Source organism: Solanum lycopersicum, chromosome 8, assembly GCF_036512215.1.
Source record: "Solanum lycopersicum chromosome 8, SLM_r2.1".
Lineage (NCBI taxonomy): Eukaryota > Viridiplantae > Streptophyta > Magnoliopsida > Solanales > Solanaceae > Solanum > Solanum lycopersicum.
Genome location: NC_090807.1, coordinates 7311959 through 7335393, shown reverse-complemented (window position 1 = coordinate 7335393; position 23435 = coordinate 7311959). Strand labels below are relative to the sequence as shown.

Genomic DNA, 23435 nt, shown 5'->3' with positions numbered 1-23435 from the left:
ACATCGTCTTTAGTAGTAGCTGAAATATGGAGATTAAGTGCAGAATCTGAAAGGAAAAAGCAACTTTCAGAAGGAATGAAGAGAAACTAAAAGGTATATTATTGCTTCTAGGTTCAGATGCCTAAAAGCCATAGAACTCTTCACCAAGCAAAACAGAAAAAACCCCGTGACAATATATTTTCATAAGTGATACTTAACCATAGTCTGTAGTCTTGACATAGCACCATCACATGGTTCATACATATCAACTAGGACCAAAAGATAAGGTTTGTTAGTTCTACATAACGCTGACAGTGTCAGGGGAAATCCAGAAAACTCAAAGAGTATCTACCAAGGGGTCTATCAAATGAGAAAGTTTTCTACAAGATTCTCTCTCATAATTAAGACTCTCAATTAGTAGGTATGTGTTAGGTTTGCGTATATCATGTTGACTTCTGTATGTGTTAAGAGCTTTTGGCTAAAATCATCCTTCAACTATGACTTGAATCTAATGTACATCCTTATATTATCTAAGTGAGCAAAAAACATCCTTATACTAATCCAAAAAATAACAAGAATCATGCCTTAGCCTATTTTTATTAAGAAATTGATTGAACCAGTAAAAAAAATATTTTCTTCATTTGGTCACGTCTGGCCACGACAAAAAGAACAAAGTCATCTAAAAAGAATAAGGACATGGATAGGAAATGAATCTTGAATTTAGATTTCGTGTGTTAGTTTATATAGTATGTTTTTTGCATCATCAAGTAAATTGTCTTGCACCAATATATAAGTTTTGAAATATTCATACTGTACGTTCCGAAGGTTAGAAAGATTATGTAAAAAGTCATTTCATATATTACATTCAACTATTTAGAGATTTTCTTTAGTAAAATATTGACGGGTATATACTATATATACACAATGTTCACATTTTATACAATGTACAGAAATGCTGGAAATTTAGTGAAATCACGTAGTTGTTTAGTTATTAAAATAAAAAAATAATTACTTTATTTGAAATTTTTGAAGTTGGAGTAGCATTTGTTTTTTTCCCTAAGAACATTTAGAATTTGAATAGATTTTGTCTGAATGTAATTTAAACGCTCAATTTAATTTTGTTTTTAAAAATCACCTAACTTGATTAATTTAACCATGTGTACATATAATTCATTCGACTTGACACATTTTTTGTTGGAGCGTGAGTTTCTTAAAAAAAATAGGCAAAAGGATAAATCTTGCAACTTTTTGGATAGTTCAGGGATGTTTTTTGTTCACTTATATAAGACAAGGATGTACTTTAGGTTTTGATCATACTCCAGGGATAATTTTAGCCAAAAATTCTCATTGTTAACTTAGTTTACTGAATAATGGATAACAAATATTTTAGCGCCACAAGGAAAGGACTCATTGTACATGACCTTTGATGGCCTGGAAACTACGAAACTATTTCAGTTCTTTAAGATTTCTGATTTTTATGTCTTAACTACTTTGGTTTTTGGTACAGGCAAAAGGGTACCGTGTTGGGCCTGTCTACGATGATGTCTTGGCAATGGCTTGGTTTTTTCTTGAGTTAATTGTCAAGTCAATGGCACTGGAGCAGGCTCGATCCTTCTATCACAATCTTCCATCAGGTAATTGCCCATTGGGTATGTTACTGTTGTCATTGTTATTATCATATCCATTTGTAATCATCTAATCACACTTCTCCTTAAATCCTCTTATCTGAAAAAGTGCATCCATTTAAGGTCTTTATAACTGTATTCATTGTTTTCCTTCCACTCGGTCAACAACATACCCAATATATTCCCACAAGTGAGGGAATTACAATAAAGAAGAAAAAATAGAAGAAAACTTACCTTTTGCATGTGATCAAGGAAAAACAGTTGTGGTGTTTTTGTAATTCCATTAGTGATCTTATTTGGTCGGTCTTTTTGTCACGACTCAAACTCCCCTAAGTCGTGATGGTACCAATACCCCGACCTGATTGGCAAACAACTCAAGTTTTCTATTAAAACTCCATTAATTAGACGCATGAAGTAAAGCATTAGAAGCATGTCACGCTCAAAGCTTACACCCTGGACATGGCCGACACTCGAGAGCCATTGTTGGCCGCAAAATACCTGGCCTGGGTTACTTAACTCAGCGGAAGAATCATAGCATTAATACAATGATTTAAATGCACTTACTCAACTGTTTAAAAGATAACTTAGAACGTTTTTAAAAATAAAACATTCAACTTAGCCAAATGACAACTCAAGTCTTAGTACATAATAAATGACAATATAAAGACAACTGACTGCTAACTTTCTATCTATGAAGCTTCTAATAACTGAGATGAACGTCGTGACAAAACCCCCGATCATCCTAACAACTGAAAATAAAACTAAAAACAATGAAAAGGAGTCCTTCGGAATGCAAGGAGGCTCACCAACTGACTCTCAGCTGCTCACTGGATCAACTGTGCGATGGGTGCAGATCCTGGATCAACTGTGCGTTGGGTGCTGATCCTAGTTACATGTGTCTGCATCATAAGTCGATGCAGGCCACCTGGCATCTGTATATTGAATGTACGAGTATGCGAGTTGAAATGCTAATTATAACATAGGCTTGAAAAGATTTTGAAAGAAACCCTTACCTTGGATCTTCTCAACTCATGAATACTCAATTAAACTAATTTCATTGTAAAGCAGTTTAAAACAAGTGCAATACATAAAGAAAAAGGAAAACTGTTTAAAACATGATGTCAACGCATAATCAGAATATCATAAAAGACATACCATGTTCCCTCTCCAAGTCTACTTGTGCAATGTATGAATAAAGTCCCGTACCCCCATTCATACTACGCAGAACCCCTTGGGGAACCATGCAATTTCTGCCGTGGGAGTTTTTCTAACGAACAACCACCACTATGAGCTTAAGTGGTGGTACATCATTTTTACCATCATGCTGCCAGACCGTCCTATACTTTATCATCAAATAGAACTACTTAATTTAGTGGATCCACTATCTTAACTTAAGTGATCATCTAAAAAGTATGACTCTTTGATACCCATGATGGCTACATGGTTTATGGAGACTTGAGTTAATATGAATTCGTGTCGTGCTCAATACTATCCCCAAAAATATACTTAGCTCATATGTTTTAAAAACTTCTTTCTTTGGTTTGAGATAATTACTTAAAACTTCTTAAAAGCTCTCTTGGAATCAATGTTCCCTTTTCTTGCTCTAATCTATGTAAATTTCCATATTTTACTTCTTTAAAAAAATGATTATTTCCAATTATTGCTTTCGAAAAGAAAACAACCATCTACACGGGGCGCTATTTGTCTACTTATTGCATTAGTCACGTCTATTTTAAGCTTCTTCCTAGTTATTTCAAATTGCGAGATGTCGTTACAAAGCAGTTATAGTTATAAAGGCGTCTCAATAGTCATAAGTGTGGAAATCATAGGTACAAGTTACAACCCCATAATTTGGTGATATGATCACAAGAGCAACTAGGCATACTAAAGTACAGGTCTACATAGTCTAATATTTTGGGAAAGAAATCAAGTGAAATAAGGATAGATGGAGCCTGGTGCTGCAGATCAGCCAAGGAGCCCTTCCAAAGGCTCCAAGTTGGAAACTATAAATTAGACACGTTTGCACACTCCATTCTTGTATAATTTGAACCGCTGGAAACTAGACTCGCACTATAACTTACTTTGTACAACATCTCCAATTCCTTATAGATTAAGAGCGGTTCACTTGTAAAGTCAGGTCAAGCGCAAAAATAATAATTAGATTTTAGCACTTCAAAAATTTCAAAACATACTTCAAATGTGCCGAAATCCATCGAGCCCTCTGGATGCAACCAAAACATGCAAATAACTTCAGGTCACCCTACAAACCTGTGGAACTCTCAAATCACCATTTCGAGGTCGTCTAGACATAAATTTGATTGTGTTCAACTTGTTATCTTCAAAATAACTACTACTTAAATTTAATGTCTGAATCACTCCCAAGCCCCTCAGGACCCATCCAACGAAGTTCTTAATCATCATATGAACATATTGGAACTTTTACTTGTGTAACCCCCTCTTGTTTCCTATTTTAACATAAATGATGATTTGACTTGGAATTTTTGTAAATCGAATTGATTAGATGGATCCTAAGTTAAAACTTGGGGTGCGTGGGAGATGAAGTGATGAACAAGAACTTGTGTCTCCACTTTTAGTTTTTCCATTTATTCAATGGGTTTTTCTGGTGATGAAGGGTAATAGTATGGGAATCTCTTTTTGCTGTATGACAAATGTTTTCTTGGAATAGGATGTTTTAGTAAAACGCTCGATGAAAAATGAAAATGTTTACCAAGTTGGTAATTTTGGTCACACCTTGTTACATATGTCTCTTCTACATGATAGTCTAATCATTTTCATGTAAGGATGTAATCAGGTAGTCGAATATCGAATCCATCTATGTCCATTGTGAATGATGAGCCATCATTTGCTTCACCACTGCTATACTTTGTTTTGAGCTAATAACCATGGCTTCCATTACATCGATGCGAATTCAGAATTTAGGTTTTGAAGTCTTAGACAACTCGTTATTTACTCTGTTTGGGTGGATAGTAGTTCTCTTGAAACTTAAAATATGACTGCCGAGGAGTTGTGTTTGGAAATTCACTCAATTGAGGCTTTATATTGATAAGCTGTTTCATCCTTCCATGTACAGGTGAAGATGTCCCGCCAATGCAATTGAAAGAAGGTGTTTTCAGATGTGTTGTTCAGTTGTATGATTGCCTTTTAACAGAAGTTCATGAACGCTGCAAGAAAGGTCTAAGCTTGGCCAAGCATTTAAATAGTAGTTTGGCTTTCTTTTGTTATGATCTTTTATCCATCATTGAGCCTCGTCAGGTTTTTGAACTGGTATGCTTTCAAACTCCACTTTTGCTTGTCTTTCTGATTCAGTCTTCCATAATTGCTGTTACCCTTATTCTACATTACTTAGCCCTCACTTCTCCAGTTAATGGTTGAGACATAATCCATCACCTTCGTTCCTGCTGGACACTTCAAAGAGTGTTTAACCCAATATTTGCATAGCTAAGAAATCTGGGACCTCTCAAGGGATACCTCCAAATCTACAAAGCAGACATCTGCTAATGTAGTTTTTACTTCAGAGAATCTTTTTCCATCACAACTGTGTTTCTGATCTTTCCAACAATTTAGGTTCAACATCCGACCCTTTATCCAGAGCTGCTTCATTTACTTATCTCTTATTCATCAATACAACGGTGGGAGATTTGCTGTTATTAGAGTCTTCCCCAAGCAACTTAAAATCTTTTGAACCACATCCAGCCAGCCAGAATTAGAGCTAATCTAAAGATTATTATTGCTGATCTCTCTACCTTTCTCTCTCCCACATTATTATTTCAATCAGAACAAACCACCCACACCTATTGAAGTTCCATACTATATTATATTCATGTACTTCCTCCATTCAGTTTGTTTTACTTTCCATTTTAGTCCGTTTCAGAAAGAGTGTCTCTTTCTTTTTTGGCAACTACTTAATTTTCAACTTTTCACATGGCATGTTTAAGACCACAAGATTAAAGGACAGTTTGGTACATTCTACGTATTTTGGTTTAAGACCACAAGATTCAAAAGTCTTCTTTAATTTCTTAAACTCCATGTCAAGTCACAACCAGAAAAAAAAATTGGAACGGAGGGAGGACTAATTTATTTTTGCCCATCTTCAACAAATCTTTCCTATGCCTTCTGACAGTAATAACAGCGTCGGTCCAAACTAGTTGCGTTGGCTATATAAACCCTTGAAGTACATTTGGGCCTGATTTAGAGCAGTGCATATCACTGATTCATGTTTTATCAACCTTCATACTGCTAACTCTAAAAGGATTTCTTCTTTTCACTCACCAGCACATACCAGTCAGAGCAATTTTTCTTAGATCGGTTGGCATAAGAAGATGTATCTCTAGGGCACTTGAGTCGGCCTGAACACTATAAATCCACACCTAATTCACTCAATGTATATACTGCTAACATGGTTTGGTTCCTTCTTTTCACCAGAATGTACCAATCAGTGCAATCTTTCTTTAGGTCAATTAACTAGAAGGCCTTCTCTCCTGCTTTGAATTCTTAGCATGTCTAAGGATTTCTTCTTTTCACTCACCAGCACATACCAGTCAGAGCAATTTTTCTTAGATCGGTTGGCATAAGAAGATGTATCTCTAGGGCACTTGAGTCGGCCTGAACACTATAAATCCACACCTAATTCACTCAATGTATATACTGCTAACATGGTTTGGTTCCTTCTTTTCACCAGAATGTACCAATCAGTGCAATCTTTCTTTAGGTCAATTAACTAGAAGGCCTTCTCTCCTGCTTTGAATTCTTAGCATGTCTAAGAGAAATAACGGAAAGAATGTCGATTAGGTATGCTCAACCAATATGATTTACATTAAAACGTTAATGTGTTGGTCGTATTTAATTTAAAAGGGAAACATACATTTTCTTCAGCTCTGTTGCGGTTGAGGCTCTATTCAGCACCAAGTAGAGTTTTCTTGATTTCATTATGTTATGTGATGTCACATTAAATATTTTTAATTTTTGTTTTCCCATAGTCTTATAATTATGCATCTTCCTTGTAATTGCTCTTTTTTACAGGTGTCCTTGTATCTCGATAAGTTCTCTGGAGTGTGTCAAACGGTGCTGCATGACTGCAAGCTTACCTTTTTACAAATTATATGCGATCATGATCTTTTTGTTGAAATGCCTGGACGAGATCCTTCTGATAGGTAAATGCTGAAAAATTTTCAACCGTCTTCTTTTGTTCAAATACTGGTTAGTTTACCTTCTTTATTCTGCTATAGCGCTACCCTTCTATATAAAACATCTATTCTACAAGGTCAAATGACTTGTGTTCAGATTTCAGGAAGTAAAATCTATGGTAAAGTCACTTTAGTTTTTGTTTGTTTTATACCAATAATGTTTTACGCATTGTCCCACAAAAGAACTCCTACTATGGAAAGCACTAACGAAATGGCATAAATGGTCCCTTAAAGTTTGAGTGTAGGTCTAAGTTGTCAGATAAATATACCTTTGTGCATATTAAATCCTTTGAAGATGGAGTTTCTTCTCCATTCCATTTCATCACGTGATAGTCTAATTGGAGCACAGATCAAGCATAGAGTGTCAATAGCTTTACAAATTTGTAAATGTAGCAGATTATTAACTTATTTTAATTTCTTTTTTTACATTCATTGTTTGGAAAACAGATAATCAATTTCTGTTGTTGGTATTCCATAACGGTTATGAAGAATATCGAGTTGATATATATTAGTTTTCAAGATTTCCCATTATATCTTATGCTGCTTACTTTGATCATTTGACCATATAATCTTTTGTTCTTCATTATTCTTAGAACAGGAATAAGTATTACAATCCTAGTTTGAATAGGAATAGGAATATGAATCCTATTTGGAAAAGGAGTTTAACATAGTGTGTACAAAATAGGGTCTCAATGTAATATGAAGACACAATTTCAATAATATTCTTCTCCTTTATTTCTCACAATTATTTTAAAAACATGTTGAGTTAATTTAAAACTCTTTGCCCTAGAAATTACCCATCACGAACTAACTCTTTTCATACACCATATGCATCACTTTTCAATTGTAGTGAAAATTGATTAAAAGAAAAGATGAGAACAAAACGAGCCTTTTTTTCCTCATTCCGCTTATGTTACTTCTAATTAAATTGCAGGGGTATTAATTTTATAGTTTTTTTGTTTTGTTATATATGGACTACACATGATACTGAATACTACCAACTATTACTATTAGAAGAGTCATATATTATCTTCTTCAATTGTGATTTTTTTCCAACTCTTCTTTTAGTTCTTTGAGGTGGTTGTTTGTAGTACCTATGAATTCTATGTTTTTTAGAAAGCAATAGATTATAGATATTTGAGATCGAATTTGAAAGTTTGATCATCTTACTAAGGACCATCGTTATCTTGGAACATGGAACAATTGTTACACCTTTTTAGGTGCTATATTGACCAAACAATCTTTGTCTACGTTCTGTCTTCTTTGATTATTCCGTTATTAAATGGCCACATATTTATTTTTATCTGTGTTTCCATGACACAGTCTGGACATTCATTCTCATGTAAAATTAGTAGTGTTACAACTACTTTATATAACTTCGCTTTTGCTTATTAGGTACCTTATTATTGCATCACACTTGTGTAGCAGTACCACTCCTCATTTCAACCATATTTTTTTAGTTATATGTTGTACATCTTCATATATCATGCTATTTTTCTGGAAGACAGACTAGATATATCCAAATTATCTGCATGTGGGCATCACAATCCTTCTATTATCTTAAGATCCTGCTCTCCGAAATCCTTTTTCATTGTTCTAGGGTTTTATTGACTCAGTTCTTGGGTTTGTCCATCAATACATGTCATTTTAGAAAAAACATCCATCACTGATACTCATCTTGTATGACTAGGTTATAGAAAGTTGGATCTCTATATACCAACAGGTGGGAGAAACTTGTTTTGTATCAAAAAACAGCTTGTTTTGTATACTTCATCAAAAGAAACTTGTTTTGTATCTCCTCCGGCTGTTCTCAGACTTGTTATTGCTCCTCCTTAATACCATATGTGGCATCCTCCAAAGAATTCTCTTGACAACAACCTAAAGTACTTTGGACAGCATAAATGTGGAAGTTACTCTAAAAATTGTATAGTTCCTTTTACTTAGGTAACAAGGAGGTATTAATTCATATTTTTCAACTATATTCGTGATGATTCACTTCGTGTCTTTGATCATTAGTAAAATGATGCATGTGATAGAGCCAGGGGAGGATGCAGCTATACAGCTACGGGTTTATCTGAAACAGTACTTTCGACGTGGAAGATTAGTTAATCTGTAAAAATCTAATAAAATTGCAATAAACAGTAGGTTTGAACCCATAGTTTTAAAAATGCAAATGATTTCAAATACTAAAAATTATGATGGTTGAACCCATACAACTTAAATGCTAGATCGCCTCTGGATAGAGCAAGTGCAAGTGAATGGATGTAGATAAAAAGGAAGCAGTGGTAAGCCTTGAATAGGGGTTGATTTCTGCAAGCTCTTGTCGTCGTTGAAAAAGGTTCATAATGTGAAACACTAATGATATTGAAAGAAGACGTCTAATAATTGCATAGTTGTAACTATCGCTATTGCAACAAACTAGATTCCAGAAACTCTAATTATTGTCTAGATTCCTAATACTTCTTCGTTTTTTGGGATAACAGTACGATCTTTTATTAATAAGAAATATGATGGTGAAACCTTGCATACAAGATATAAATACAAGAGTGTAAAAATTTGCAAGCACACATGACTTTGCGCAATTGCAGCCGATCATCAAGACAATTGGAATATCATTTGTGCTCCTACAAGTACAGAGAGAAAAACTTTTCCACTAATAACTATACAAGGATTGTGTTACTATCCTCAAAAAAAAAAAAAAAAAACTATCCAAGCATTTCTCCATCAGTGGCACTTCTATTTCTTCACTTAAGCATTTTTCACATGAGTTCTAGAGGAGTCATGTTCTATTCTTTTCTTTCTGCACTGTCAACTGAAGGGCTGCTCTCAAATGATTCTTGGTACTACCCTTTCTATATCAAATATATTTCAAAATCTACAAGGTAACGTAAATTCATAAGATGATGGAGCAGTAGATGAGTGGAATTCTCTCCTGCATTCTCGCACATGAAAGTTCCGACTAATGTTTAGTAAATTTGCTGTTTTAATTGTTAGGATGGATTCCTGTGTTTAAACAAAGGAAAGAGGCATTTCTTGGTGCTCTAGGGATCCAAGTTGAGGAATATGGGAGCTACCTCCCATAGAGTTCTCATATTTCCTTGCAAATTAGAGACTTCTCTGTGGAAGTGCAAGTCCTACCGTTTCCAGCAATTTCTGTCTATGATCAATGTTTAATACTTGTAAGGTTGTTCATGTTACGTGAACTCTTCCATCTCCCAGTTCTGTAAGTTTCTTACTGTATTTCAAGTCCCCTGAAATATGCAACCCTCTCTTACAGATCTCAGCGAGTACTGCTATCTGCTGTGTAAAGATGTTTGATATAGCTTGATAAACATCCACATAGACGGCCGCAACACTAGAATTCTGCGTCTAAAAGTTCTATTTCCACTCCATTACCTACTTCAAATCTCGCAATTAAATGGAATTCATGCAGTGTGCTCCTCCATAATGCTATACCATATGGTTGCTTTACTTGATTAAAAATGTTACTTAATAGCATTTCATGGAAAAAAGTAGAGATGGCAATGGTGCGGGGCAGGTTGAGCTTAACCCGTGAAACTTTTAACCTTTTCCACCCCGCACATATTTCTTCTAATTTTCAACCCGCCCCTCATAATACTTTTAATATTTTTTTTTAAAATTAAGTTTGATACTAAAAATAAAATTCATAAAAATAATTTATTTTCTCATTGAGTTGTATTAATTGAACAGATTATGACTTAAAATCTTATTTTATAGAGGTCAATTGCGAAGCAGGCAAGAAACCATAGCAGTTTTGATTAAGTTAATTTCATTTAAAGAAACAATCGTAATAAATAAGTCTCTATCACTTTTATAACATGTAAAATGTTAAAATTCAGCTCAAATTCACATAGACCTGCAACCCCCAAACTCCATCCCCACATTAATTCTTAAAAAACCCACTACAACCCGCTCCGTATCCCTCCCACCTTGCACAACCTTAAAACCGCTCCGCCCCATTGTCATTCATAGACAAAAGAATTTCTCTGAAAGTATTTGTAAGTATTCTTCAATGCTTTTACTTATCAACCAAAAAAAATGATTTTCATTAATGCTTCATTGCTCTTCTGTTTCCCAAAGTAACCATATGGAATGGCAGTAGCAGTATGCTTCTGATGTGCCTCAAGTTATAAAAACTTATTCCAGGAGGCCAAAATAAACAATTAAGAAACTTAGTAACTGTCATGAGACAGTTACACATGTATTGGGTGTTTTTTTCTGTAGAAATAGGGGCAGGACAGTTAAAAAAAGGGTCTTCAGAAAATAAAGAAAAGGGAATTCTGGGAGAATTTCTAGCCTTTCGAATATCTAGTAAGGTTGTGATCTTTATGATTATATAGCTAAAGTTCATATGATTTATTTTGTCAGTAGTGTACTCGTGATTGTTTTGTTATCAGACTTCTTGTTGTAATATCAGTGAATCTAGTGTGAAACAGCAGTATTTGTTCCTTTATTTTCTATTCTGCAGTAAAGTCTATCAGCTTCTTAAACTTCTTATTTTGATTTGCATGTTTCACTGTGCTCTGCCTTTTTTTCTTAATCGCTTGGCCTAATCAACAGATTAATTTGTGATGTTATATTTTTTATATGCAGGAACTATCTTTCATCTATCTTAATTCAAGAGATTTTCCTTACATGGGATCATGATGACTTGTCAATGAGGGCAAAAGTGAGTACTTAGCTAGATGCTGATATGTTTATTTAAAATTGCCCTCCAGATAGTATTATGATCATTGTGGGGAGTTGAGTTCGGTGCAATTATCTTGCCTAGCTCAGGCTTTCTAGCTGTACATTTATCTTTTACTTTCTATATTTATAGGCTGCAAGAATCTTGGTGGTCCTCATGTGTAAGCACGAGTTTGATATTCGCTACCAAAAGCTAGAGGATAAATTATATATTGCTCAATTATATTTTCCCCTTGTTGGCCAGGTTCGTGATTCTCATCGAGCAATGTTTTATATAAAGTTACCCTGATTGATAATGCTGTTTTCTTGTGCATGTTGTTCAAAAATATTAAGAATTGTTAAAAATTTCTTTGCAAAGTCTCTACAGTGCTCTACATTACAAGGTTTGGTGAACTTATTTACTAACTGTGAGAATAAAGAGAGTTTGAGAAAAAAGCCAAGGTTGATATTCCCTCGAGCTATTGAGGTTTAAATAACTATTTTTGCATGTAACAAAAAAGGAAAGAAAATCACTACCTAATTACAATAGGAGTAAATTAAGATACCTCTATATTTACATGTAACCTTGAATATTCACAAGGTATCTTCCACCCCCTCAAGTAGTGCATACAAATTATATGTGCCGAGCTTGCGACATATATAACTTTTTCCGGGACCGGCTAGGGACTATGGATAATATGTCAGACCGCACAAACTTTGTGACAATGTCTTTGGAAAGTACTATCAATTTGACAAAATGACAATCAATCTCTATGTGTTTGGTTCTCTTGTGAAACAAGGGAGTCGATGCAATGTGAAGTGCAACTTCCTTATCACACACAAGTATCATTTATTTAACCTCTCCAAATTTCAACTCATAGTTGCTTGATCCATATTAGTTCACATGTCGCCACTTCTGCCTTTGATCTAGCAACCACATATTTTTCTTACTTTTCCAAGGCACCATATTTTTCCCAACTAGAACCCAATAATTTTCTCATGTTCTTGATCTGCGTAAAATAGTCCTTTTCTTGGAGCAAATTTTATGTATCAAAGAATACAATTAATTGAATTCTAATGACTGTCAGAAGGAGAATCTAAGAACTAACTTACAAAATTGCTTGGGAAGCAAAGTCATGTCAAGTCGGTTAAAATTCAATTTTCCTACCAATCTTCTATATCTTTTGTGATCACTGAGAGGAGGCTCCCCTAAACTGGAAGGAGCTTAACTTTTGGATTTATTGGAATACTAGGTAAATTACCCGTGCATTGCACGGGATTGAAATATTTTATTAAGCTTACATATGATCATGCAGTAATATCCGTATTTTTGATACATACTACATTGTTAAGAACATTTTATCTTAAGTCAAAGTGTTCCTCCGAAATCTTAAAGTGCTATATTTTTTTAAGTTTCATTTTTGTTGTACAAAAATAGTAAGTCGTAGAGAGACTTTAAGCATAAGAAAGAAAAGAAAATCTCGATGGAAATTGTTAGAATAGTAATAGGTATATACAATCCTACTTAGAATAGGTATATGAATAGTGATAGGAATAGTATATAGTGTCCTACTTAGAAAAGGTGTCTATTGTAATGTCTATAATAGGGTCTCTCCGGCAACAATTCAGTAATGTTCTTTTCCAAAATTTCTCACATGGTATCAAAGCCTCTACAAACTTGTTAGAGAATTAAAGACCTTCCGCCACCGCCGGGTGGCTAATAACTCATATATGCTGCCTGGCCAATGATAATGTTAGCAAAAGTCGGGTCACCGTGTGTCTTTCATGCGACTAATTTCGCATATTTAATTTGTGCAGCACGATGCCATGGTTTCGGTGACTACTTTTCTATATATAATTTGTGTAGCACTGTGCCATCTTTCAGGTGAATACTTTTTCATATTTAATTTGTGTAGCACCGTGCCACCGTATGTCTTTGGTGACTCCTCCAATTTGATTTGCGTAGTTCCATTCAGAAAGCCTCTGAAATGTCTTGATGTTCAGCGGAAGAAGTATAGTAGGGCTGACCTTCAAAGGAAGTTACATCAGTTGTTATAAGGTATCTGGTTATAAGATATCGATGTAGATCGGATGAGTAGCGTTGATATCTCTTCTGTACCCTCAAAAAAATTGAGAGAAACATATGTAAGAGCACAAGGAGCCAATTTGTCTTTTCCTGAGTGATGTTATGAACTAAACATGTGCTCCAAAAGACACATGGTGATAGGGAGAGCAAGGTTGATTGAAGAAACGATATTGCGCCTGGAACTTGATTTTGAACAACATAAGAAGGTATATGGTTAGTCAAATAATAAGATGAAAATTGTATCCCCCAAAGCTCAATGGAACATGAGCCTATATGAGTAGTGTGCGGAAGTCTCAATCATAAGCTCGTTTTTCTCTCTGCGATCCCGTTACATTCTTCAGTTTAAGAACAAGATCAAGATGTCTGATAAAGAATTCCAAGGGAAGATGTAAGTTGTTGAAATTGGGATAATAAATATTGATGTGCATTATCACTATAACAAGTATAAATAGAAAAACTAAATAGATTTTGTATTTCCACACAAAAACTTTGAAAATATATGAAATAATTAAGAATGATCTTTCATTAAGAAAATCTAAGTCAATGTTTAGTAATCATCAATGCAACTAACAAATTGCTTTTAACCCGAGGTGATACTAACTCTACTAGGACCCCAAATATCATAATAAACTTAATGAAAACTAGACTCTTGATGTTTATTAAAGACTATGCAGAAAGGTAGTTCGGATTCGCTTTCCCCAATTGAAACAAATCCGTCTTACAATAGAGAGTTTTGACAAGCTAGGTACCATCTTTTGAAATTTGGATTTACTAGGGTATTCCATTCGTTTGTGTATTAGATCTAGAGAGTTGGAGGCTGAATAAACTGTAAGAAAGCTGGGAGGACTGAAATAATACGGTTCATTTGATTCATGCCCTTCGCCAATCATTCTTGCCATACTAAGGCCCTTATAGCAAAGAAGTCACTAAAGAATGAGACGAAACAATTTAAGGCTCTAGCCAAACAACTCGTTGAGGGACAACCAGGGACAAAGAGAACATTATTCAAAGTAAAGAAAGGTAAAAAATTGAGTTGACATACTCGAGTTGTTATGGTTTGAGAACCATTAGCTAAGGTAACAATAGGAAGGGAGTAATACTAAACATAAAATATTTGTTACTAGAAATGTGATCGGAAGCGCCTGAGACCATGACCCAGTGACCAAGTGTGGTGGATCGCGAGATACCACCAACAAGATGGCCAGTTTGAGCAATAGAAGAGATTGGTGGAGATGTGTGCTTACTCGCCTGATACTCAAGAAGGTCATTGTATTCTACTTCAGATAAAGAGGACTTGGTTGGAGTACTAGTGAGCAACGTGAACATCTTTTCATTTACCATGTAAAGAGTAGCACACGTCATGGGTATGACCCGACTTGTTACATAGTTACACTTTGACTGAGGCCAGCGGCCTCCTTGTCGATTTCCAGTCCGAAATGCAGCTTGAGATGCTAGAACAGACGATTTTGTAGATTTTTTTGAGCTTGATTGACATGTTTTTACTTCATTTACACCAATCAGTTGTGATGTTTTAAATTTGTAGTCCTCAATTGTTGTTTGTATATATTGTTATTTTCTCTTTTATTGCATATACATTATCTTGTTTTTCTTCAACCGTTTCAAGCTTGCATTTTGCACTTGAATACCCAGTTCACATGTTGAGCTTTTTGATGATTTTGCCTGTGACATTTTTGTGTGTGTGCAGATCCTGGATGAGATGCCTGTCTTTTACAATCTGAGTACAATTGAAAAGCGTGAAGTCTTGATTATATTTCTGCAAATAGTGCGCAACTTGGACGATGAAACACTTGTTAAAGCTTGGGAGCAGAGCATTGCCCGTACCAGATTATTCTTTAAACTTTTAGAAGAGTGCTTGATGCATTTTGAGGTTGAAATCTGAACTGCCATTCATTTAACATTCAGAATACATTCACCTTGAAGCTCAGATTTCATGTTCATTTGATGACCTGTGTGGTTGCATCCTTAAAATGATTTTGATTGCCAATTTAAGAAGATCCTTTATGCGTTTAGTGGTAAAAACTTCTGATATGCTGCCCAAACATAGTCTCATGAGAATATAGGAATACAATGTAGTCGGGTGACATAAATTAGGTATTTCGTGCCGTAGGACGAGTGTTTCATTAGCAGTGGTTTGATTTTAACTGACTAATTTGCTGATGTGGTCATCCAAGAGAAACAGAATTCATTATGTCAAATGTCTTGTGTTACTTTCCTGATGAAATTTTAGGATAGTGGTAATAGACCTTTTATTATTTAAGAATGCTTCAGGAACAAACTTTAAAGTACTAAAGGTGATGGATAGGAGAAAATGGCACTTCCTCTAATCCTATATGAATGAACTATTGGAGTTACACGCCCCTTAAAAAAGATACTTAAAGACATTAACAAAGGGTAATTTTTCTATATTACCTTTTTTATTCTTCCCGAACTTTTCTTAGAAGTAGAGAAAGTCACTTTTTGGGATTTATAAGTAGTTGAGAACCCCATTGAAAAGAAGGGTAATTCTGAAAAATAAAATTAATAGCCTTGAACTTCGAAAAATTCGTTTATTTTAAACCACAAAAAAGTGTCAACAATTCATTTATATTGGACTTGAGTGAGTATTTGATTTTATATTAAAAGGTTCTGTCACACCACTAAGTCATTTAATTTTTCTAGATCAAGGCATATTATTGGACCTTCGCGGAAAATAATTTGAACATAGCAATTTTGCCCTCTAGAAATGCTGGTGTTTGGTGTTATTTGTCTGTCACTAGACCATTTGGCTCTGAGGTACTCATGTTGATTCTACATATTTTGCAGCATAGGAAACCTGCTGATGGCATGCTTGTTGGTAGTAGTTCTCGTAGTGTGATTGGGGAAGGACCTGCATCCCCAAAATATTCTGACAGACTTTCACCTGCAATTAACCAGTATATGTCTGAGGCAGCAAGGCAAGAAGTCAGAGTACGTTATATGTGTTCAAAGTTGACCAACTCTTTTGAGTTTCACAAGTTTTCAGTGTTACACATGCACTCTCTCTCTCCCCCTCCCTTCTTTTGTGATAGAACTGTTTCTAAGATCTATACATCTTCAGGGAACTCCGGATAATGGTTATTTGTGGCAGCGGGTTAACTCCCAATTAAGCTCGCCTAGTCAGCCATATTCTTTGAGAGAAGCCCTAGCTCAAGCCCAGTCCTCCAGAATTGGAGCTTCAGCACTAGCATTAAGGGAATCCTTGCATCCAATCTTAAGGCAAAAGCTGGTACTCCTCTATGGGTTTTATTTGCTTTACTTCGTAGATTGAGAAACCTTGGATTACTTCCTATGGCTAGTCAGAAGTCATAAAACCTTGTGATACTTTGCAGCATGAAGTGACTCTTTAGCTCTTCATCTTTCTGTCATAAACTAGTTTCGGTCACTTAATCGTAAGATCATTTCAGGAACTTTGGGAAGAGAACCTGAGTGCTGCCGTTAGTCTTCAAGTTTTAGAAGTTTCTGAGAAGTTCTCACGGACTGCCGCAACGAAGCGTATTGCTACTGATTATGGAAAACTTGACTGTATCACATCCATATTTATGAATGTGTTCTCACGAAATCAACCACTCTCTTTCTGGAAAGCACTATTTCCTGTCTTCAACAGTGTTTTCGAACTTCATGGAGCTACATTGATGGCAAGAGAAAATGATCGTTTCTTAAAGCAAATTGCTTTCCACCTTCTTCGGCTTGCAGTGTTTCGAAATGACAATGTCAGAAGAAGGGCTGTAATTGGCTTGCAGATACTTATTCGGGTAAGGCTTGTAGCGGAAGTTTGTATATATTGTTCCTGTTCACTTAGTTACCGGTTTGAGTAATCTTTATGTATTGATTGCTAAACTTAGTTTGTTTCAATCTGCAGAGCTCGTTCTCTTATTTTATGCAGACGGGAAGATTAAGAGTCATGCTAACCATTACTTTGTCAGAGTTAATGTCTGAAGTTCAAGTAACACAAATGAAACCTGATGGAACGCTAGAAGAAAGTGGTGAAGCTCGTCGTCTTCGAAATTCTTTGGAGGAAATGGCAGATGAGGCTAAGAGTTCCTCCTTATTACTTGAGTCTGGGCTCCCACAAAATGCACTGGCTGCTGTTCCAGAAGGATCAGAAGAAAACCTCTGGTCCTGGTCTGAGGTGAAATTTCTTTCTGAGAGTCTTCTGATGGCTCTTGATGCCAGCCTGGAACATGCACTTCTGGTAAGTTTTGACCTCCTTAATCACTGCTCTTAAGTTCAAACTATTAGTATCCTGCAATGACGTTTTGTCATTGTCTCTCTTGTAATTCTATTGCACTATTTTCCTGCAGGGTTCTGTTATGAATGTCGACAGATATGCAGCTGCAGAGAGCTTTTATAAACTAGCGATGGCATTTGCTCCTGTACCAGATCTTCACATAATGTGGTTACTGCATCTTTGTGAAGCTCATCAGGAAATGCAGTCTTGGGCTGAAGCTGCTCAATGCGCTGTTGCTGTTGCTGGTGTAGTGATGCAGGTAACTTGATTGGATTACCTTCCTATTTCTTGTAGTGATGTTGGAAGTAGGAAGTGAGTAATCCTGCTTCACCAAAAAAAAATCATCTTTTGTTAGTCATTTCCAAGTCTGGAAATCCTTTCCTTGTTTGTTTCCTAGTTAAACTGGGACTGATTGTCTAATTTTTGATAAAAATCAGAATCTAGACTTTTAATTTACGGCTTTGTATGGTGTGTAGTGGGTACTCTTTTCTGCTATAGCATTTAGGGGTCGTTTGGTAGCTGGATAAGGCCAAAACTAATACATGGATAACTTGGTTATTCATGTATTACTTTTATACCATGTTTGGTTTGCAAATAGGTTTAGAGTTATTCATGTATTATTTTTATACAACATTTCGTTAGCAGATTTTCAAATGTTGTATCAAAGTTATCATGTATATTATTTTTATGCGGTGTTTGGTTGCGTTTTTTATAATCCTACATAACTAATACTTATATAACTTATCAGGGAATCTATGTATAATTTATGCGGGATAGAAGGTGGAATAAGTCATGTTGGTATTAGTTATACATGTATTAACATGGTAACGTACACATTCACTCCTATTAATTCTCTTAAATATATATATTAATTTACAACAAATCAAATAATTAATACATATTAAAAAAAGCACTATTATTTTTCTTTGAGTTTTTTGTCTTGATAATTGCTTAGTTTCTTTGCTTAAATTCTTGTTGATTGTTTTCTTTCAGTTAAAAAAAAAAATACAAGTTCTAATTTTTTTGCTTAAAATACAAGTTTTGATTTTTTTAGTTATCTATTATTTTGTTAAATTTAAATTACATATACTACTTAATTACTTAATCATATTGAATACAAATTACTTAATTATTTTTAGTTATTTGTTATTTACTTTTTTTTTATTTTTAGCTATTGGTATTTATTTAATTTTACTGTGTTATTTATAAAGTTGGTTATTATAATGGTTATAATAAATAATGGTATAAAGGATGCTGGACAAATTTTAAAATTTTTTCTTCTTTATAAGTTTAGAGCAGCTTTCTTGAGTTCGTCTTTTTTGGGTCACTGATGGAAATCTTTTGGTGGTTGTCAGCATACCTCATTGTTGAGGAATACAACTTTACCTTTATAAAAAAGTAATTATAATAAATATTAGCTCACTAATAACTTTTGAAATTAAGAAATAAAAATTGACTCACTAATATATTGATATCTCTATTCTGCATAAAAAAACTCTTCATAACCAATACATGTACAAGTAGACCCTGCATAACTAATGCATGTACAACTAAACCTTGCATAACTAATATCCACATTGCTAATGTCTGCATAACTCTATCCAGCTACCAAACGACCCCTAAATTCTACTCTGCAGTTACTTGATTTTTCTTTGCTGCTTAGAATGCAATCTTCTGCTGATTATGTTAGCCTTCTTGGTGTACAATTTACTTTAAGTTACAGGTAAAAGATGCGACCAAAAAAAAGAACCTTCAAAAACATGTGTTTGAGCCCCTTATATTCTGGTTTAGAGATGTGTACGTGCATGTAGGGATAACATGGAGATTGAAAGAACATCTTGTTTTAGAGAACTCCTAATGCGCTTTAAAATCTGATTGTATCAAACAAATAATTGATTGACTAGTGCAACAACACGTAATTATTTCTGGTCTTGATGAATTTAGAACCTAGATTCATCTTGGTTCACATGCAAATTTGTTCTCTAGCCTCATTTTCTCTAAACCTTTTTGTAGTCGTCATTTCACCTCTATTATTTAGAGATCAAGATTTCTTGAGAGATCAGATCATCTACTTTGTTCTTGGACATTAAGAGGCCTAAATCAATGGCCTCTTGCAAGAAGGTTTCCGAAATTCATCTGTCAAAATTGTTGCCTTATGTTCAAGAATAATGAGGTTTACTCTCATTTATTTGAAGAGTTATCCTTCTCCCCAAGAGTCGTGGAGACATCTGTACAACATGAGTGATTCTATATGACTCCTTTCTCCATTGCTAAGTTTATCTGTCAAACTAAAATATTATAATATGATGAGTGGTAAGATTTTCAAAAGAGTGCTTGATTGGTAATTATGTGGTGATGTTATGTATGACATAGAACTGCAGAATGTTCCAAGGTTGGTTCATATCCTAATGGTTTTTAAATACATAAGGACTCCATGTTATATGTGACCCAGACCTCACTTTGTGGGATTCCATTATGTTGTTGTTATTGTTGTAGTAGTAGTATGTGGTGTAATACAGTGAGCCTTTCATCAACACCCCCTTGGTTACTGGAAGGCTTTCTCAATTTGATGGGAGTCTTAGTGGGTGATAGAGTTTTTTCCCAAAAGAGAAATGGAATTAGTCAACGCTTCTTTAAATGCTGTGTTGTTGTCACTATTATTATTGCCATGACTTAGGAATTTGTTAAACCCTGGAAATGACTTAGAAGAGTGTTTTACACGAATTGGATGGAGCATTGTCTAATTTCAACATACAGTTTGAAATATTCTGTATCTTTATTGGAAGTAAAAATCTTTTTAGGTAGTACCAATTAGTTTGAATTTGATCACCAAATAAAAACTAGTTGAAGTAAAGAAGCATGTTTAGAGGATATAGATCAGTTTGTAGATTTATTAAGATCTCAAAAAGTATCTGTCTTTTCTATTTGTTGTCCAGAATGTCCACAATGCTGAGGAATACATATTTACAAGTTTCAAAAAAAAAAAAATTGGTTGAAATTTTCATTAGGTTTGGTGTTTGATAGTATCTATTTAGTTTGTTTGAAGATCAATTACAGTTAGCCTGGTATTTAGTGACTCAAAACTGATGCTAAAAGTTGCAGTGTTAGATATTGGGTGCTTGAACTAATTCTACTAGGTCTTCAGTGATGCTGATGCCAAGAGGCATATATTTTCATGGAATGTTCTTCTAATCAATATTGCTTTTTAACTTTTAGAAGTTGAAATATGACTAGACATATGTTGTGCTGTGATACTGATATGTATCTATTTCCAGGCCCTTGTGTGTAGGAATGATGGTGTCTGGAGCAAGGATCACGTGAGTGCATTACGCAAAATATGCCCCATGGTCAGCAGTGACATCACTTCTGAGGCTTCAGCAGCTGAGGTGGAGGGATATGGTGCTTCAAAACTCACAGTTGACTCGGCTGTGAAGTATTTACAGCTTGCAAATAAGCTTTTCCATCAGGCTGAGTTGTTCCATTTCTGTGCAAGCATTCTAGAACTTGTAATCCCAGTAAATAAAAGCAGGAAGGCATATGGACAGCTTGCAAAATGCCACACAACACTTACTAATATCTACGAGTCTATCCTTGAGCAGGAGTCTAGCCCTATTCCTTTCACGGACGCCACATATTATAGAGTTGGATTTTATGGTGAGAAGTTTGGGAAGCTGGACAGGAAAGAATATGTTTATAGAGAGCCTCGGGATGTGCGATTAGGCGACATTATGGAGAAATTGAGCCGTATCTACGAGTCGATAATGGATGGAACTACATTACACGTAATTCCTGATTCAAGGCAAGTCAAAGCAGATGAGTTGCAGCCTGGAGTCTGCTACCTGCAAATAACTGCAGTTGATCCTGTAATGGAGGATGAAGATTTAGGAAGTAGAAGGGAAAGGATATTCTCTCTCTCTACAGGAAGTGTCCGTGCTCGAGTCTTTGACCGGTTTTTGTTTGATACCCCTTTCACTAAAAATGGAAAGACACAAGGAGGCTTGGAAGACCAATGGAAACGGCGAACAGTTCTGCAAACTGAGGGATCTTTTCCTGCGCTAGTGAATAGACTCTTGGTTATCAAATGTGAATCCCTTGAGTTCTCCCCAGTCGAGAACGCAATTGGAATGATTGAAACTAGGACAGCTGCATTAAGGAATGAACTTGAAGAGCCTAGAAGCTCAGAAGGCGATCAACTTCCCCGTTTGCAGAGCTTACAGAGGATTCTTCAAGGTTCAGTAGCAGTTCAAGTGAGTGTTCATGTCTTTGTATATTCACTATTCTTTTATTACATCAGCTGATTCTTTTCAATAGGTGCCGATATTTCTGTAAATTTTATGCATTTAGACAGGTTATCTTCAGCTTCTGCCTAATCTTAATCTTTTCCATCCAACAATTCATTTATGTTATCCTCTGGTTTTCTTTCTGGAGTTTGCTTATCCAAGTACAAATGAAACTTTTACAGGTTAACAGTGGAGTCCTCAGCGTCTGTACAGCTTTCCTTTCTGGTGAGCCTGCAACTAGGTTGCGTTCGCAAGAGCTACAACAACTCATTGCTGCCCTTCTTGAATTTATGGCTGTGTGCAAACGTGCTATTCGAGTACACTTTAGGTTGATCGGGGAAGAAGATCAGGATTTTCATACTCAGCTTGTAAACGGGTTCCAGTCTCTCACTGCAGAACTATCACATTATATTCCTGCAATTCTTTCGGAGCTTTAGGAGTATTTCTTAGTTGTTTTTTTTCTGTATGTAGTTTGTCTTCCTCCTACAATATGTTTATATTGTTTGTAATGACTTCATTTTGTATTCAGGCTGAGTCTTTGTTCATAATTAGTCGTTGATATCTCGATCTTTGTATTTAATCATTCCCTCTCCATTAAATTTTGATGATCTATTCTGTGAGTCTCAAAATTGGGGTGTTTGAAGAAACATTCCAGGTATATGGTCGCCCTGACACTGCTGCTTTCCTGTAATCAGATATCCCCTCAGGAAAGTAGGATTATGTCAATCCTATTTAGTAGTTCTTTGCAAGTGAAGATGAGTTATTGGGTGTTCGATTTATTTACTTTTTTGTTGGGGTTGAACCTTAACCTTTTTCGAGACGAGGGATTGTATTGATTCTCAAGGAGAGAGGAGCCGTGCCCCCGCCCCTCCCTCTTTAGTTCATTCCTTTCAAGGCTGAACATTATTGATCAACCAATGCATACACCTTCACTATCTACCAGAGATGGTAGGATGCAGTTTATGGCATAGTTATCTATCCTCTTTAATTGTCCAACTTAAGGATTGTTTGGGTATAAACTCCTCAGTACTAGCTTTGGGGTTTTCTTTTTGTTCACTTGGTAGGATGATTGGTTTCTTAAGAATAAATTGATCTCGATGTATTTCCCATAACAAAGCAACCGTTGATATTGAAGCAACAAGCACGTCTCTGAACTTTCCTTTTGACTATCAGTACACAATAAGCAAAGCTGTAAAATCTCCATGTTGAGTACAAGGGGGAAAACTTGGACAAATCATGTGTGCTATTTGCCTTCATATATAGAGATGGCAATTGGGTGCCACGGTTGAACTTAATTTGCAAAATTTT

General features: G+C 35.3%; 1 protein-coding gene across 2 annotated transcripts in view; it reads left to right on the top strand.

The window, feature by feature from the left end:
* Nucleotides 1–22707, top strand: part of LOC101262837 (guanine nucleotide exchange factor SPIKE 1) — a 49684-nt gene extending 26977 nt beyond the window's left edge. For both annotated transcript variants that reach the window (XM_010326433.4, XM_069288008.1), the window contains exons 19-31: nt 1487–1613; nt 4696–4889; nt 6645–6775; nt 11423–11498; nt 11649–11759; nt 15286–15468; nt 16404–16547; nt 16678–16845; nt 17024–17371; nt 17479–17811; nt 17921–18106; nt 21123–22094; nt 22310–22707. In XM_010326433.4, coding sequence (XP_010324735.1) covers nt 1487–1613; nt 4696–4889; nt 6645–6775; nt 11423–11498; nt 11649–11759; nt 15286–15468; nt 16404–16547; nt 16678–16845; nt 17024–17371; nt 17479–17811; nt 17921–18106; nt 21123–22094; nt 22310–22564 — 3228 coding nt within the window. In that variant the 3' untranslated portion in view covers nt 22565–22707. The remainder of the gene's footprint in view (nt 1–1486; nt 1614–4695; nt 4890–6644; nt 6776–11422; nt 11499–11648; nt 11760–15285; nt 15469–16403; nt 16548–16677; nt 16846–17023; nt 17372–17478; nt 17812–17920; nt 18107–21122; nt 22095–22309) is intronic.
* Nucleotides 22708–23435: the final 728 nt, after the last annotated feature.